The 14,096-nt window shown below is 40.7% G+C and overlaps 1 protein-coding gene across 3 annotated transcripts in view; it reads left to right on the plus strand.

Moving 5' to 3' along the window:
- Window positions 1-14,096, plus strand: part of NRDC (nardilysin convertase) — a 97,609-nt gene that overhangs the window by 81,974 nt on the left and 1,539 nt on the right. For 2 of the 3 annotated variants that reach the window (XM_032302358.1, XM_032302359.1), the window contains 12 exons: window positions 1,927-2,046; window positions 3,411-3,462; window positions 4,344-4,494; window positions 4,948-5,075; window positions 7,682-7,844; window positions 9,612-9,643; window positions 9,911-10,049; window positions 11,991-12,038; window positions 12,332-12,384; window positions 12,792-12,875; window positions 13,512-13,602; window positions 13,835-13,951. In XM_032302358.1, the coding sequence (XP_032158249.1) occupies window positions 1,927-2,046; window positions 3,411-3,462; window positions 4,344-4,494; window positions 4,948-5,075; window positions 7,682-7,844; window positions 9,612-9,643; window positions 9,911-10,049; window positions 11,991-12,038; window positions 12,332-12,384; window positions 12,792-12,875; window positions 13,512-13,602; window positions 13,835-13,951 (1,178 nt within the window). Of the gene's footprint in view, window positions 1-1,926; window positions 2,047-3,410; window positions 3,463-4,343; window positions 4,495-4,947; window positions 5,076-7,681; window positions 7,845-9,611; window positions 9,644-9,910; window positions 10,050-11,990; window positions 12,039-12,331; window positions 12,385-12,791; window positions 12,876-13,511; window positions 13,603-13,834; window positions 13,952-14,096 lie in introns of those variants that run through there. The other variant, XR_004276200.1, reaches the window with a different exon arrangement.

Consider the following 14,096-nt stretch of genomic DNA (forward strand, 5'->3'; position numbering starts at 1 on the left):
GTTATTATACATAATCTATTTATGTATCAATAAAACAAATAGCAGCTGTATAGTGCATTTACAAAGTGTCATTTGAATTCCTATTTGAGCTTCCCAGTAACATTGTTTTCTTACTTTTTTGGATGAGAAAACCAGAGGCTTAAAAAGGCAAAGTGACTTTTCCTAGACTAGTCAGTTGGTGAAGGGAGAAAATAGGACTTAAATGTATCTTGGGACTCCCTGAAACTTTTGCTTTTTCTTGGGAATCATAGCTGATCCTTTTATGTCAAATCTCTGTAGGAACAGCCATTATCTTTCCTGGTTGTTCTAGTGTTTTTTAAACCAGAAGTTTTGTGAAATCATTGTAGTGGGTTTTCAGGTCAGTGTGTAATGAGTTATGAAAGCATTAAAAAAAAAAAAAAAACAGGATGGAAAATAGTGAAATGTTTAATTGCTTTATAAGGAAAGGGTTTTATTTCAAGAACTTTGGTTCTGTATAGAGATATATGTGTATCTGTCTGCCTGTCTACATGCCTGCAATGGGAAACATTCTAACTATGAGAAGGTCACTGGTCTAGGTCAAAGGTTACAGTCGATATAACTAATTTAATCAACGCCATTTTCCCTAGCAATTCGACTCCTAGGTATATACCCAAAAGAATTGAAAAAAAGTAGCCAAATAAATACATGTACGTGCATGTTCATGGCAGCATTATTCATTAATGGGAAATAGCCCATATGTCCATCAGTGAATGAATGGATGAAAAAATTATGGCAAATATATACAAAGGAGTAATACTCGGTAATAAAAATAAATGAAGTATGCACATGCTGCAAGATGGATGAACCTTGAAAACATTATGCTGAAGAAGCGAGACATAAGGGGTCATATAGGATTCCATTTATATGAAATACCCAGGATTTATAAATCCATAGAGACGGAACACAAGTTGATGGTTGCCAGTGGGGGGAGGCAGGGGAGTGGATAATGGGAAGTGACTATTTAATAGAGTATAAAGGTTTCCTTTTAGGGTGATGAAAATGTTTTGAAACTGGATAGAAGTGGTGGTTGCACAACATTATGAGTGTACTAAATACTTCTGAATTGTTCACTTTAAAATGGTTAATTTTATTATATGTATCTAACCTCAGTTAGAAGACCAAAAGCCTTTTTTAAAAGTCTCATATATTTTAAACAGTTCAGTTCCACATCTTGAACTTTGAGTATCTAAACAACCTAGTTCTTTTTAATAAATGTAACAAGTAGTTTTTTATATTCTTGTTTTCCTTTCAGTAGCTTTTCTCACCTACATATGGATGAAACAGTTTATGTTTTCATTAACTTAGAGGACAAATTTGACTTTGTTTTTTGGGGTAAGATTTTATTTGCCAGAAAAAGAGCAAGAGAGAGAGTGAGCAGAAGCAGGGGGAGCAGCAGGCAGAGGGAGAAGCAGGTTCCCCGCTGAGCAAGGAGCCTGATGCGGAACTTGATCTCAGGACCCTGGGATCATGACCTGAGGTGAAGACCTAAGTGACTGAGCCACCCAGCCATCCCAAGTTTGACTTAGATAGAACAGAACTTTTTTGTTTCAAATGTCCTTAAGGTTGATAAAAGACATTTTTATTCAAGAATGGATTTGTTTATAAATTGGTTTATACAACTATCCTGACTAAAGGCCCCTCTTACAGTTAAGACTATCTTTGAGAAAGACAAAGAAGCAGAATGTGGAGAGATCAGAATTGATCATTAGGAAATTATAGATCTTCAGAGTTCATGTAAAGGCCAAGAGAATTTTCTTTTCTGTGTTCTAATTTATTATATTCTAGCATTTGAATTTGGCTTATTTTTGCCACAAAGAAAAGTTATCTAGACTTCTAAAACCAAGAACAGATTATTGGGAATCATGTTAAATTACTTGAATGAATTATTACTCTTTTTTTCGTTAGCCACGGACTTCATGTTGAAAGCTTTTGACTGCCCTGAGACAGAATACCCTGTTAAAATTGTGAATACGCCACAAGGTTGCCTGTGGTATAAGAAAGACAACAAATTCAAAATTCCCAAAGGTAAACTGTTTCCCTCTGGAAAAGGAGTGAGCTAGGTATAGCAACTCTTTCTCCACTTGGTAGCAGCCTATTTCTGTGTGTCTGTCACCTGTCTCCCTTTCTCCTTCCGCTTCCAGTTGAAGATCTTTTCTTTCTTTCTTTCTTTCTTTCTTTCTTTCTGTCTTTCTTTCTTTTTTTTTTTAAAGATTGTATTTATTTATTTGACAGAGAGAGACACAATGAAGAGAGGGAACACAAGCAGAGGGAGTGGGAGAGGGAGAAATAGGCTTCCTGAGGAGCAGGGAGCCCAATGTGGGGCTCAGTCTGAGGACCCTGGGCTCATGACCTGAGCCAAAGGCAGATGCTTAATGACTGAGCCACCCAGGCGGCCCTGAAGATCTTTTCTAGGCTTATCTATCAGATCCATGCTGTGCTCCAGTGCAGTTGCAGAAATCCTTGTATAAATTACAGATTCTAGGAAATACATAAGGATTCAAGGCTAAAATGCAATTGTTTTTAAATACTCTTCTTGCAGTTAAGTGAAAGCAGAGCCAGGTGTTTGACCATCTTAGGGAATGGGTGGTGTGTTAAGAGTATGCTGAAGGAGATTATTCTTAGACACAATAGCTAGCCTATTCCAGTATTACAAATGTAAAATATCCTCCATCACTCTCCCTCTACCATTTTGCTTTTATTGTAAGAGAATCACAGTATACAGTTAAATAGACTTAAGAGTTCTTGTCTTTAATGTTGACCCAAATGTCTTTAAAGTTGACCCAGACTGTGTTGCATTTTTATTTTCTGTTCTTGTGCATAGCATAGGAACTTACTGAAGCAGCTTGGGATCCAAAAAAATAAATAAATAAAATGAAATCCTTTCATTGCCATTTAACCCAGATCCCCAAGCTTAACACAACTGTTCCATGACTCTTAGGCCTTCTTGAGTTTTGGGGAAGGTGTTTCTTGAATTACTTACCAGTGTTTCTAAAAATGGTCTTAATATTTATTCAGCTTCTTTGGAAAGTCTCTGCTATAGCTTTCTGTGAGCATTGAGATTTTTTTTAATGTTTTTGATATGTATACCTCCGTAAACATTTTCTCTGAAAAAAGCTATTAATAAATATAGCATTCCTAGGCTGCTTTGTGTGTCTGTGTATCTGATCTTCCCACAGATTACAGTGTGCCTTCTGGATACTACTTAGAATGGTAAATACTACTTTTTTAAAGATAACTTGAGGATAAAGATGTAACAAGGATTTAAGGGCTAATAGTTTATTTCAGAATTTTTAGAATCTGTGATGTTAGGGGCATATAGCAGATGTACAAAATATTTGAGGCCTCTGGCCTGTATTTTCTTATCTTCTTCTTTTTTTTTTTTCTTTTAGCCTATATACGTTTCCATCTGATTTCACCTCTGATACAGAAGTCTGCAGCAAAGTAAGCAATTGTCCCCTTTACTGGAAAATGTTTCTTTTTGAGAAACTATTTTGTTTAATTCTGAATCATTCCTTCATTTTCTCTATTAGTACTGAGCTGTGCTGCTGATTTATGTATTTTTTTCTGTGCCCTCAACAAATTATTTGTATCAATACTAAACATTAAAATGGAGTTGTGGCAGCTCCATTTCCAGCACCAAGTTATGAAACATGCTGATAGTGTACAGTAGTCATAGTATTACTGGATTGAGAAGGTTCTTGAGAGAGGAGTTTGGATTAGCTTCCAGTCTATAATAAGAACAAATGCATCTGTTGATCCTATATTTAGAAACTCCCAAGGAATCTGATTATACTTTGTTTGTAGCAAATAACGTATTTATAGATAACTGCACTGTGGGAGGTCAGTCCTAGAATGTGCCTGAGAGGTGCTCAGGAAATGTTAGTATACTTCTTCCTTTGCCGCTTAAACTGCGGAATCTAGCCTTAGAATGAGAGGGAGCACTAATATTTATTAATACCACTTGAAAGAGTATATTAACCGCCTTCCTTCTCTCAGATTTTTAATTTGTCAGTCAGAAAACCTGGGCTGCAGGGATGGCCAGAGCCTTTGGGCCAGTTGCCTTGTACACGTACCCCATTTTTCAGTATAAGCACTAACATTTTACATGTGTGCGTAACATGATGAGGATTGGGAAGCACTGCTGAAGGTAGATATTCTGTAATATGCCTATAAAACGAGTCCTGGGTAAGCACTATTTACCTTTGAACTACATTATGGAGTAGTCACTGTCTTTCTAAACATGGAATTTCCTATTCCAAAGCACATTCGTTCATGTTTATTTCTTGCCAATTAATGGTGGTGTTTGCATTTTATACTCTCAGTGTGGTCCTCTTTGATATCTTTGTCAATATCCTTACCCATAACCTTGCGGAGCCAGCATATGAAGCAGATGTGGCCCAGCTAGAGTATAAGTTGGTAGCTGGAGAACATGGTTTAATTATTCGAGTGAAGGGATTCAACCACAAACTACCTGTAAGTACAAGTGTTCTGTTTTGCTCATAAAGATGTTTAAATTTTATGTTTGTTGCCCCTAAAGCACCAAGTATAGTATGGATGAGTTGGTATAAACAGAAAGAAATGTTCACTGATGTGGATTAGCACGTTTTCTTGGCTGGTGACACATAAGAGCAACGTATTGACTAATTACTAGCAATGCATGCAATACAGCCTCTGCTTCAGGCTTGATTTCACAGCCCTTTGCTGTCAGTTTCTCTGCAGCCAACACTGGATAGGATAGTTTGATAAAAGTTGTCATTACTTCCAAAATTAATATATAAATGTAATGCCCTCACAGTTAAAGTCACATTTAGGGGCAGTGGAGATAGTGAATAAAAAATTATTTAAGTTTATTTGGAAGAAGAAAATCTTTAAGAATAGTGGATTTCATGCTTCTTTACTCAAGGTTCCTCTTTCTTTTCTTTTTAGCTACTATTTCAGCTCATTATTGATTACCTAGCAGAATTCAGTTCCACACCAGCTGTCTTCACAATGATAACTGAGCAGTTGAAGAAGACCTACTTTAACATCCTCATCAAGCCTGAAACTCTGGCCAAGTGTGTATACATAGGATCGGCTTATATTTTGAAGGCCTGAAAGTATTTGCCTTTCTAGGGGTTAGGTGTAGAGGGAATGAGGCTGTAGTTTCAGTAATAATTTTTCAAATTAGAATTGGCTGTGGTTAAGGAGACCATCCATTGGGTTATAGGAATTCTTTATTTTATTTTATTTTTTTTTTAAGATTTTATTTATTTGACAGACAGTGAGAGAGTGGATACAAGCAGGGGGAGTGGGAGAGGGAGAAGCAGGATTTCTGCTGAGTAGAGAGCTCCACATGGGGCTCCATCCCAAGACCCTGGGCTCATGACCTGAGCTAAAAGCAGACATTTAGTGAGCCACTCAGGTGCCCCCAGGTTATAGGATCTCCAAACATAGCTTAAGTAACTCTGTGAGTAGGACTAAAATAAGCCTACTGACTCTACTCAGAGGCTAAAGGTAAACAAGGATGTTTTTTCCAAAGTTTGCAAGTGAACAACAGTTAAAGAAATACTGGCTTTGGAGTGCCTGGGTGGCTCAGGTCATGATCTCAGGGTCCTGGGACCGAGTTCTGCATCGGGCTCTGTGCTCAGCGGGGAGCCTGCTTCCCTGTCTCTCTCTCTGCCTGCCTCTCTGTCTACTTGTGATCTCTGTCTGTCAAATAAACAAATAAAATCCTTAAAAAAAAAAAAAAAAGAAATGCTGGCTTTGTTATAGTTCAAAATTGCTTTACTGCTGATTTTAGTATATTGGGTATTGCTGTGATGAGACAGTTGAGTTTAATTGCTTAACCTGTCACTTACCTGGCAACTGTAGCTATCCAGAATTCAGCCAAGTTTCCAGAGGACAGCAAAAAGACTTCTGACTGTATAATAATGCTTAAACCCTCTGCTCATACCCCCTTGAGGCTTTCATTAGAGCCTGTTCTTTATGTTATTTTTTTTTAAAGAATTGAAAGCATAGTCTTAAAAGAGATTTTTTTTTTAATGATTTCATTTATTTATTTGACAGAGACACAGTCAGAGCAGGAACATAAGCAGGGGGAGTGGGAGAGGGAGAAGCAGGAAGGTCAATACAGGGCTCAATCCCTGGACTCTGCGATCATGACTTGAGATGAAGACAGAGGCTTAACAACTGAGCCACCCAGGTTCCCCGAGCCTGTTCTTTTGTCTAGGGCTAATGGTAGCCTAGATGTACCTCTGTGTGAATCAGAAAAAGTACCCTTTTGGATGCCCTCTTTCAGCAGGAAGAGCCTTTGTGGGAGGGAGAAAAAAGTCCCCTCTATGCAGACACAGCCCTTTGAGCACGTGGCTTGCTTGATCTTGCTGGGCATCTAGAAATGGTAAACAGCACAACCTTATATAGAGACCCTACTCTTGACACAGTTATTTATTTCATGGTCAGTTCTTTATTTATTTTAATTTTAAAATTTAAATTCAGTTAATTAATATATAATGTATTATTGGTTTCAGAGGTAGAGGCCTGTGATTCATCAGTCTTACATAGTACCCAGTGCTCATTTTACATTACATGCTCTCCTTAATGTCCATCACCTAGTTACCCCAGCTCTCCACCACTCCTTTTTGACACAGTTATATGGAGCCCACATATGAACAAAATTCAAAAGCGAGGCAGGTGGCAGTTAAGAGTCAGACTGGTAGTAACTGATAATCTGGTCATAAAAAGTTATAAAAACTAATAACCAAATGTAAGTTGGAAAGGAGAGTTGTCTGGGACTTTCAGTATGATGAAAAATAGCCCTGTGTATCCAGTAACTCCTGAATACTACCTTATTAAAATGTGGTAGACTAATAATTATACCTATTTATTTGTTATTTGCTACATATAAAACCTTTATCTGTACATATCTATTTAATTCTGTCCAAAACCTTATAATGGTAGCCATTACTATTTCCCTTGTTTCACAGATGAAGAAATTGAGTCACAGATATTAATTTGCCACGTTCCAGCAGTTTAGTGTGAGGAGGGAGGAGAGTTCGGGGTGGGAGAAGTTGGGGGGATGAGGAACAGGGGTTGGTCTGATTCTGGCCTAGAGCCACTATGTGTACTATGTTGTCACTGCAGTAATAGATTCCCATAATGCTGGCCCCTAGTAATTAATAAAATGTTAATGAGATTTCAAACAAAAATAGTAATATTCTAAATTGGTTTGTGACTCATCTGGCAACTAATGTGAAATTTTTATTTTGCAATTGAGACAGGTAAGTGAGTTGTACCAGAGAGCAAATCTATATATAATTTTGTGTATGTAATTTTAAGCGCTTTTTGGTGATTATGACATTTTCTCCCATCTTATGATAGAAATTCTTTTTTTAAAAGATTTTATTTATTAATTTGACAGAGATCACAAGTAGGCAGTGAGGCAGGCAAAGAGAGAGGGAAGCAGGCTCCCTGCTGAGCAGAGAGCCTGATGCGGAACTCAATCCGAGGACTCTGAGATCATGACCCGAGCCAAAGGCAGAGGCTTAACTCACTGAGCCACTCAGGCGCCCCCAAAATTCTGTCTTTTTAGAAACATGTCACCTCTAGAAACTTAACAAAATCTTTTTTTTACCTTAAGATTCATTTCAAAATGATGAAACTTTTTTTTCTGCCCTCTGAACAGAGATGTGCGGCTTTTAATCCTGGAATATGCCCGTTGGTCTATGATTGACAAGTACCGGGCTTTGATGGATGGCCTTTCCCTTGAGTCTTTGCTGAGCTTCGTCAAGGAGTTCAAATCCCAGCTCTTTGTTGAAGGCCTGGTACAAGGAAATGTCACAAGCACAGTGAGTGTGAGGTGCTCTCTTGCTCTTGGCTAGGTCTGAATGCTGCTGTGGGCTCTGGAATTGCGTTAGTTCTCCAGAAAGAGAAGCTCTGTAGAGTTGACATAGCACAGCCATTCTGATGCAGTGCAAGACTTTCTTAATGAGAAGATTGCTGATAATGGATAGAGCTTTGGATGAAATGGATTGGGTAAATACATGGTATTGGTTATTTGTTGAAGATTGTGTGTGGAAACGACAGTTTAGAAATTAAAGTGTAAGCTCTGGGGTATACTGAGGGATGTACACAGACACACACACACACACTTTGGCAGAACTTGTATATCAAGGTTGTGTGTTAAGGAGCTTGGGCTTTATCTTGTAGTAAATGGAAAAATCAGTGAAGCATCTAAAAAGGGATTTGTTGTTAAGAAAGATGCAGGGACCAGTTAAGAGGCTTTTATAAGAGTTGACATGATTCCAGAGTTTATGAGGTATCCAGAGTAGTCAAAGTCATAGAAACAGAAAGTGGAGTAGTGGTTACCAAGGGTTGGGAAGGTGGAAAAAAGGGGGAGTTGTTTTATGGGTACAGAATTTCAGTTTTGCAAGGTGAGGAAGTTTTGGAGTTCCGTTTTACAACATTGTATCTATACTTAACACTATGGAACTGTACACTTAAAAATGGTTAAGATGGTAAACTTTGTTATGTGTGTTTGACACACACACACATACACACACACATGCACGCACACATTGAGGCAAAAAATGATGAAGCCTGAAGTTAGGCAAAGTAAATGAAAAGAGAAATAGTGCGGTAGAGGATGGCTAAAACTCTGACTAATTGGATGTTGGTCTAATAGAGGAGGGAGGGGTTTAAGATGATGCCTGAATTTCTTGCTTGAACCAGTGGGTTGTTGGAGGAGTGGGAAAAATAGGTTTGGTGGGCATATGAGGAGTTTGTTCTGACATATATTGAGTGGGATAGGTATGTGGATCTTGTAACTAAAAGGCCTCTTCCAGCCAAGAATGCTTGTTTGGGACTCCGTAAATTACTTGGCTGTTGACCATCTTTCTTCATGGCTTCCCAGTTTCTCAAGACTGGCCCTTTGATGGAATATATATGTGGCCACTCTTGAGACTGGCTGCTATCGCCTCTCCACTTCCTGTCTTTATTCCCCAGCCTTCAAACCAACCTTAGTTTCTTTCCTCCCCACGTTAAGTTTAAAAGCTTCAACTCATAGAGAGAAGTAGGGTAGCTGCCTGCTTTTCTGAGCACAGTGGGAGTACTGGGCGGGGGTCCTTTTGGTCCAGAGGACTTAGTACCATGAATTGCTGTAGGTAGAAACCACTGTAGAGTTGAGCTGACACCTCCTTTTATACCCAATTTTGTAGATGAGAAAAAAGTCTTGAGAGGGGAGAAGAAGCATTCACTTAGTGTTAAGTGTTGTTGTATTGCTCTATGCCGTGTTCTGTATTTATAGACCGAGGTTTTGATAACACAGTCACAGGTGTCACAGAGGACACAGCCTAGTAGGCTAACCTGGACAGTTAAGTTTGATCATGTCACAGTGTACAGGTAAACAGAATGCCAATGGAAGAACAGAGGAGATGTTCAGTTGTGAGAGCCTCTTAATTTTCAACAGTCATAATCAATGTTGTTGAGAGACTATATCTGCTTTCCTTAATTCTATCCAGGGCTTCTTAAAGAATTAGAATATTGATATTAGTTGCTTCTGGGTGAAATTAATGTCAGGAGAGCCTGCTATAGTTATTTTCTCTTTTGCTTCCTAGGAATCAGTGGATTTCCTGAAATATGTTGTTGAGTGAGTATTGGTTTGTTTTTTCTCTGTGGGAGTTGTTTATTCCTACCAGCAGTAGGGCCTTGAGCCACAGCTCAGTTATTACTAAATCCACAATGAATGATGCTCCTTATGGTAGGTTTTCTTGAAGCTGGTTGTGTAAACAAAGTTAATTCAGAAGGGACTATGGGCAGCCTGACCTCCTCTTCACAGTAGTTTGTGAGGTAAGAGTAGTTTGTGGGGTAAGAGGATAAAGGCACTGCGCAGTGACCCATACTCATTCTTTTGCAGCAAGCTGAACTTCATGCCTCTGGAACAGGAGATGCCTGTGCAGTTCCAGGTGGTAGAGCTGCCTAGTGGCCACCACCTGTGCAAAGTGAGAGCTCTGAACAAGGGTGATGCCAACTCTGAAGTCACTGTGTACTACCAGGTCAGTTGGCCCCTTTACAGATGGCCATCCTCATGGCTAAGTATCTTCAGGGCACTAAAGCCTAAGTACTAGGGCACTAAAAGTCCAAAGTACCTGGAAGTCGTGACCCTACGACTTTCAAGGCCCTTTTGCAGTTAACTCTGTAGCTTTTAATCCTTAGGGTCATTTGTCTTCCTGAAGCAATTGAATTTTAAAAATTGCTCCTATTAGTGAAATGGATCCTTTTACAATCATAGGGCTTCACTGAATCATTCAGCTACTAGTCCAGAGGGACAGAGACTGAAGAGTGGTTGGAAGTTCCCATGTGTTCCCCTGACAAAACCCCAAGTAGCAGGGTATTTTTTAAAAGAACAGTTTTGAAAAAGAGACAAAAGTAACATAGCTAAGCAACCAATATATAGCAAACAGAATGACTACCAGAGTCATAATTAAAAGTTTTAAAGCATCTGAGATAAAGGACTTGTCACTGTATTTTGATGATGAATACGAAGTCCACAGTCCCTTACTTCCCGGAAGTCCTACTAATTGGGGCCTGAATCTATTCCTTGTGTCCTCAGATCCTGTGTTCTTTCCACACCATTCTAGAAAGGCGGGATGGGGATTAAAATAAGAGCTTTTCAACAGGCTTAGTTGGCCCATAACTTGTGGTTAGTCCCACTTAATTCTAGGACAATGGGGACCTGTGCCTATCTAGACTGATCTCAGACTTCCTAAACTCGGGTTCCTATGCTATGGTTCCTGGATGTCCTGCATGAGGAGATGACTTATCTTGTCAGGCCCTGTGAAGATCCTCCTGGTCTGGGCTTTGGGCAGGCCTGTCACCCTGTCCTTTTACTGTGTTTCTGGCCCTGGACCTACGTCTTCCTATAGAGACCTACCTCGTCTGTGGAGCTTATCTCACTCTGGCTATAGATAACTAGTTTGCTTGCTTTTATCCAGGTTCTCAGCTTTTCTTTAAGATTTATTTGAGAGAGCAAGAGAGCTAGCGAGTGAGCGTGCACGAGCGGTGGCGAGGGGCAGGAGGAGAAGCTGACTCTCTGCTGTGCAGGGAGCAGGATATAGGACTCCAATCCCAGGGCTCTGGGATCTTGACTGGAGCTGAACGCAGACGCTTAACCAACTTCAGCCACCCAGGCTCCCTGTTCTCAGCTTAATATTTAAAGCTGAAATGACTACTGGGCCCAGATTTCATAAATGATATGGCCTGGCCCTGCTTAGCCCTGTCCACATTTCCAGTGTTTCTGCTGCTCAAAATCCATAGTACTTTACCTGTTGTAGGGTGAGATTTCATATTGTGGGACCTTGTTTGTTGAGGTACTTTCTATTACCTCTTAGCACTTCCAAAACAAGCTTTCTTTACAGAACCACTTCCCTCCTCCCAGAGGGCATTTTGAACAGAATATCTCCTTGTCTAACTGAACAGGACTTGCAGGACACACAGGCTTTTAGCCTCTTTATTTAGTGAAGTGGGAAGGGACAGTCTGTTAGAGGAACCTGACTGTGGGATGTACTAGCAGCATCCTTGCTTCTTGGCCTCCTGCTTTCTTTCAAGGTCCTAAGAACAGAAAGTTCTTAGGACCTTGAACTTCAAGTACCTAACTTCAGGTTTTGTTCCTTGGGTCTTGGGCAGGAGCCGGCAAGTTGGGTATCACTCCAATACCCAAAGTCCAGTTGGGACTCACCTCCATTGGGACATACAGTCCTGTGCAAGGGCCAAGAATACAAATGATCAAGTGTGATTTCTGTCCTCACAGGCTGTCTAGTGGGAAGGTAGATATGTCAACAAAATTGTAAATAAGGAAATAGAGAGTGTGATCAGTACTCTTGGAGGAAGAGAGTAGGATGGATTCCTGAATAAATGGTTATCAAGAATAGCCTGATTCTTAAAAAGTACTTTAAGCCACTGGATTTTCAGTTGGTCTGACCAACCTCTCCTTTCAGTCAGGTGCCAGGAGTCTAAAAGAATACACTCTTATGGAGCTGCTTGTGGTAAGTTATAATAAAGAAGAGTAATGTATTCAGGAGCCTCTGACCCACTATGAGGACTGGCCTTTCTGCCTGGGAGCCAGGGACTTGGGAGGGGTCGGGGACCTGTTTGGTAGGTGAGAGGGTTATTTTTGGTATTGTCATCTGCTATGAGCATGGAAAGGGGGCCTGGGCAATTCAGGAAGAAGGCAGTAAGGGAGGCTGGACTTTGGGGTTATGTACAACACTTGGGGGTTAGAAATGGAGGTTTCTGTGTTGGGAGGAGTTGGGCTGATGGGTAGTATGTTGAATTACAGATGCACATGGAAGAGCCTTGTTTTGACTTCCTTCGAACCAAGCAGACCCTTGGGTAAGTCTGCTGGCAAGAGCACTGAGCTCAGATAAAGGTCTGGGGCTTATTTTGCAGGCTGTATTATCAGTTATCCTGACTGAGTGCAGCCTCTTGGAGCTTGCTGGTCCTTCCATGTTTTAGAGTCATACTGGTCAAAACAACTAGAATCTGCATCTTGGACTATGATCAGATTTTTAGTTCAGTCAAGTTTCAAAGATTAGCAAGGAAAAAAGCTAGTGCGTAGTTCTCAGTTCAGAAGAGGGGTGGACACCCTAACTCAAAAATGAAGTAGATGCATACCATCTGGATTTTCTTTAGATCTCCAGGTCCAGTTAGGATGTGCAGAAACCCTTCCCACTCACCTCTAGTGAGTGCAGGGCCCTGGGGACTACCTGAGTTCACAGAACTTTTCATTCTGGCCGTAGGTACCATGTTTACCCTACCTGTAGGAACACATCTGGGATTTTAGGATTCTCTGTCACTGTGGGGACTCAGGCAACGAAATACAAGTGAGTAGATGGGCACAACTATTATTCTTAGCCTGGAGATTGGGGGTTATAGGTGCTTCCTTAAACCTCAGGCAACTCTGACTGAGTAGGGTTTGCTTCACTTGGGGGTGGAGATGCAGGGTGGGTCATAGATGGCCTGATCCAAGATGGATCAATAATGGTTCCAATGATCCTAGAAGGCCTGTGGTATTCCATGGTCACTGTGCAGGGCTTACCAGTGTGTCCTCTCTCTAGGCGGGCCTAAGGACAAGAAAAGCAGAAATGGCTGATCTGGCATTTATCCTAGAACCAGGGTTCAAGTCTTGCTGGTTCTCAGCTTTGGAGCGGGGTCAAGCATGGGTTGTCACTGCTTCTGTGCTGAGGATGTCAGAAGGTGGACTACTGGAGTTAGGGGTTGGGTCCTTTTCCGTTCTCTCACTCAGCTTAGGGAAAGAGTACTGAGGCCTGGAAGAAAAGACTTCAGTCTCTTTCTAGAACCATGCCTTAGCCCTTTTTCTCCTTTGCATTGTTTGAGACCAGGTTTTTTTTTTTTTTCTTTTTTGGTGCAAAATACTGGCTTTATTAAAGCATGGGAATAGGACCTATTAGCAGAGCTGCTGCCTCTGGTGACTTTTAATTGAAGATATTTTGTTTCAGTTCTGAAGTTGTTGATAAGAAGATAGAAGAGTTTCTTTCTAGCTTTGAGGAGAAGATCGAGAACCTCACTGAGGAAGCATTCAACACCCAGGTGAGTAATGCTGGCCTGGTCTTTTGTTCCTTTGGCCAGTTCTTGAGTTTTGTAGTTCCACCTTAATGTGACCAAAATGTCTTCCTAGCTTCATCCCTCCCCTTCCTGCTGGCAGGTCCCAAGTGAAGGGATCACAGCAGGTCTCTCATAAACCAGACCAAACAGGATCAAGTGTGTGCTGGGGCAACTGGTGTGATGCTACATCTGAGGGTTTCTCTCTTTGGTGGAATAGGTCACAGCTCTGATCAAGTTGAAGGAGTGCGAGGATACCCATCTTGGGGAGGAGGTGGACAGGAACTGGAACGAAGTGGTCACCCAGCAGTATCTCTTTGACCGTCTTGCCCATGAGGTAGTAACACCGTTTTGAGTATCAGAGTCCTGACCGGGACTCCTGATTTTATGAGTCACAATCCCAAGCAAATCAGTATTGTGTGGAAAAGACCAGATCCATTTTTGTATTGGTACTGTTTCTGTGTAACGTAATTGTTTTATAT

This window comes from Mustela erminea, chromosome 10, assembly GCF_009829155.1.
Source record: "Mustela erminea isolate mMusErm1 chromosome 10, mMusErm1.Pri, whole genome shotgun sequence".
NCBI lineage: Eukaryota > Metazoa > Chordata > Mammalia > Carnivora > Mustelidae > Mustela > Mustela erminea.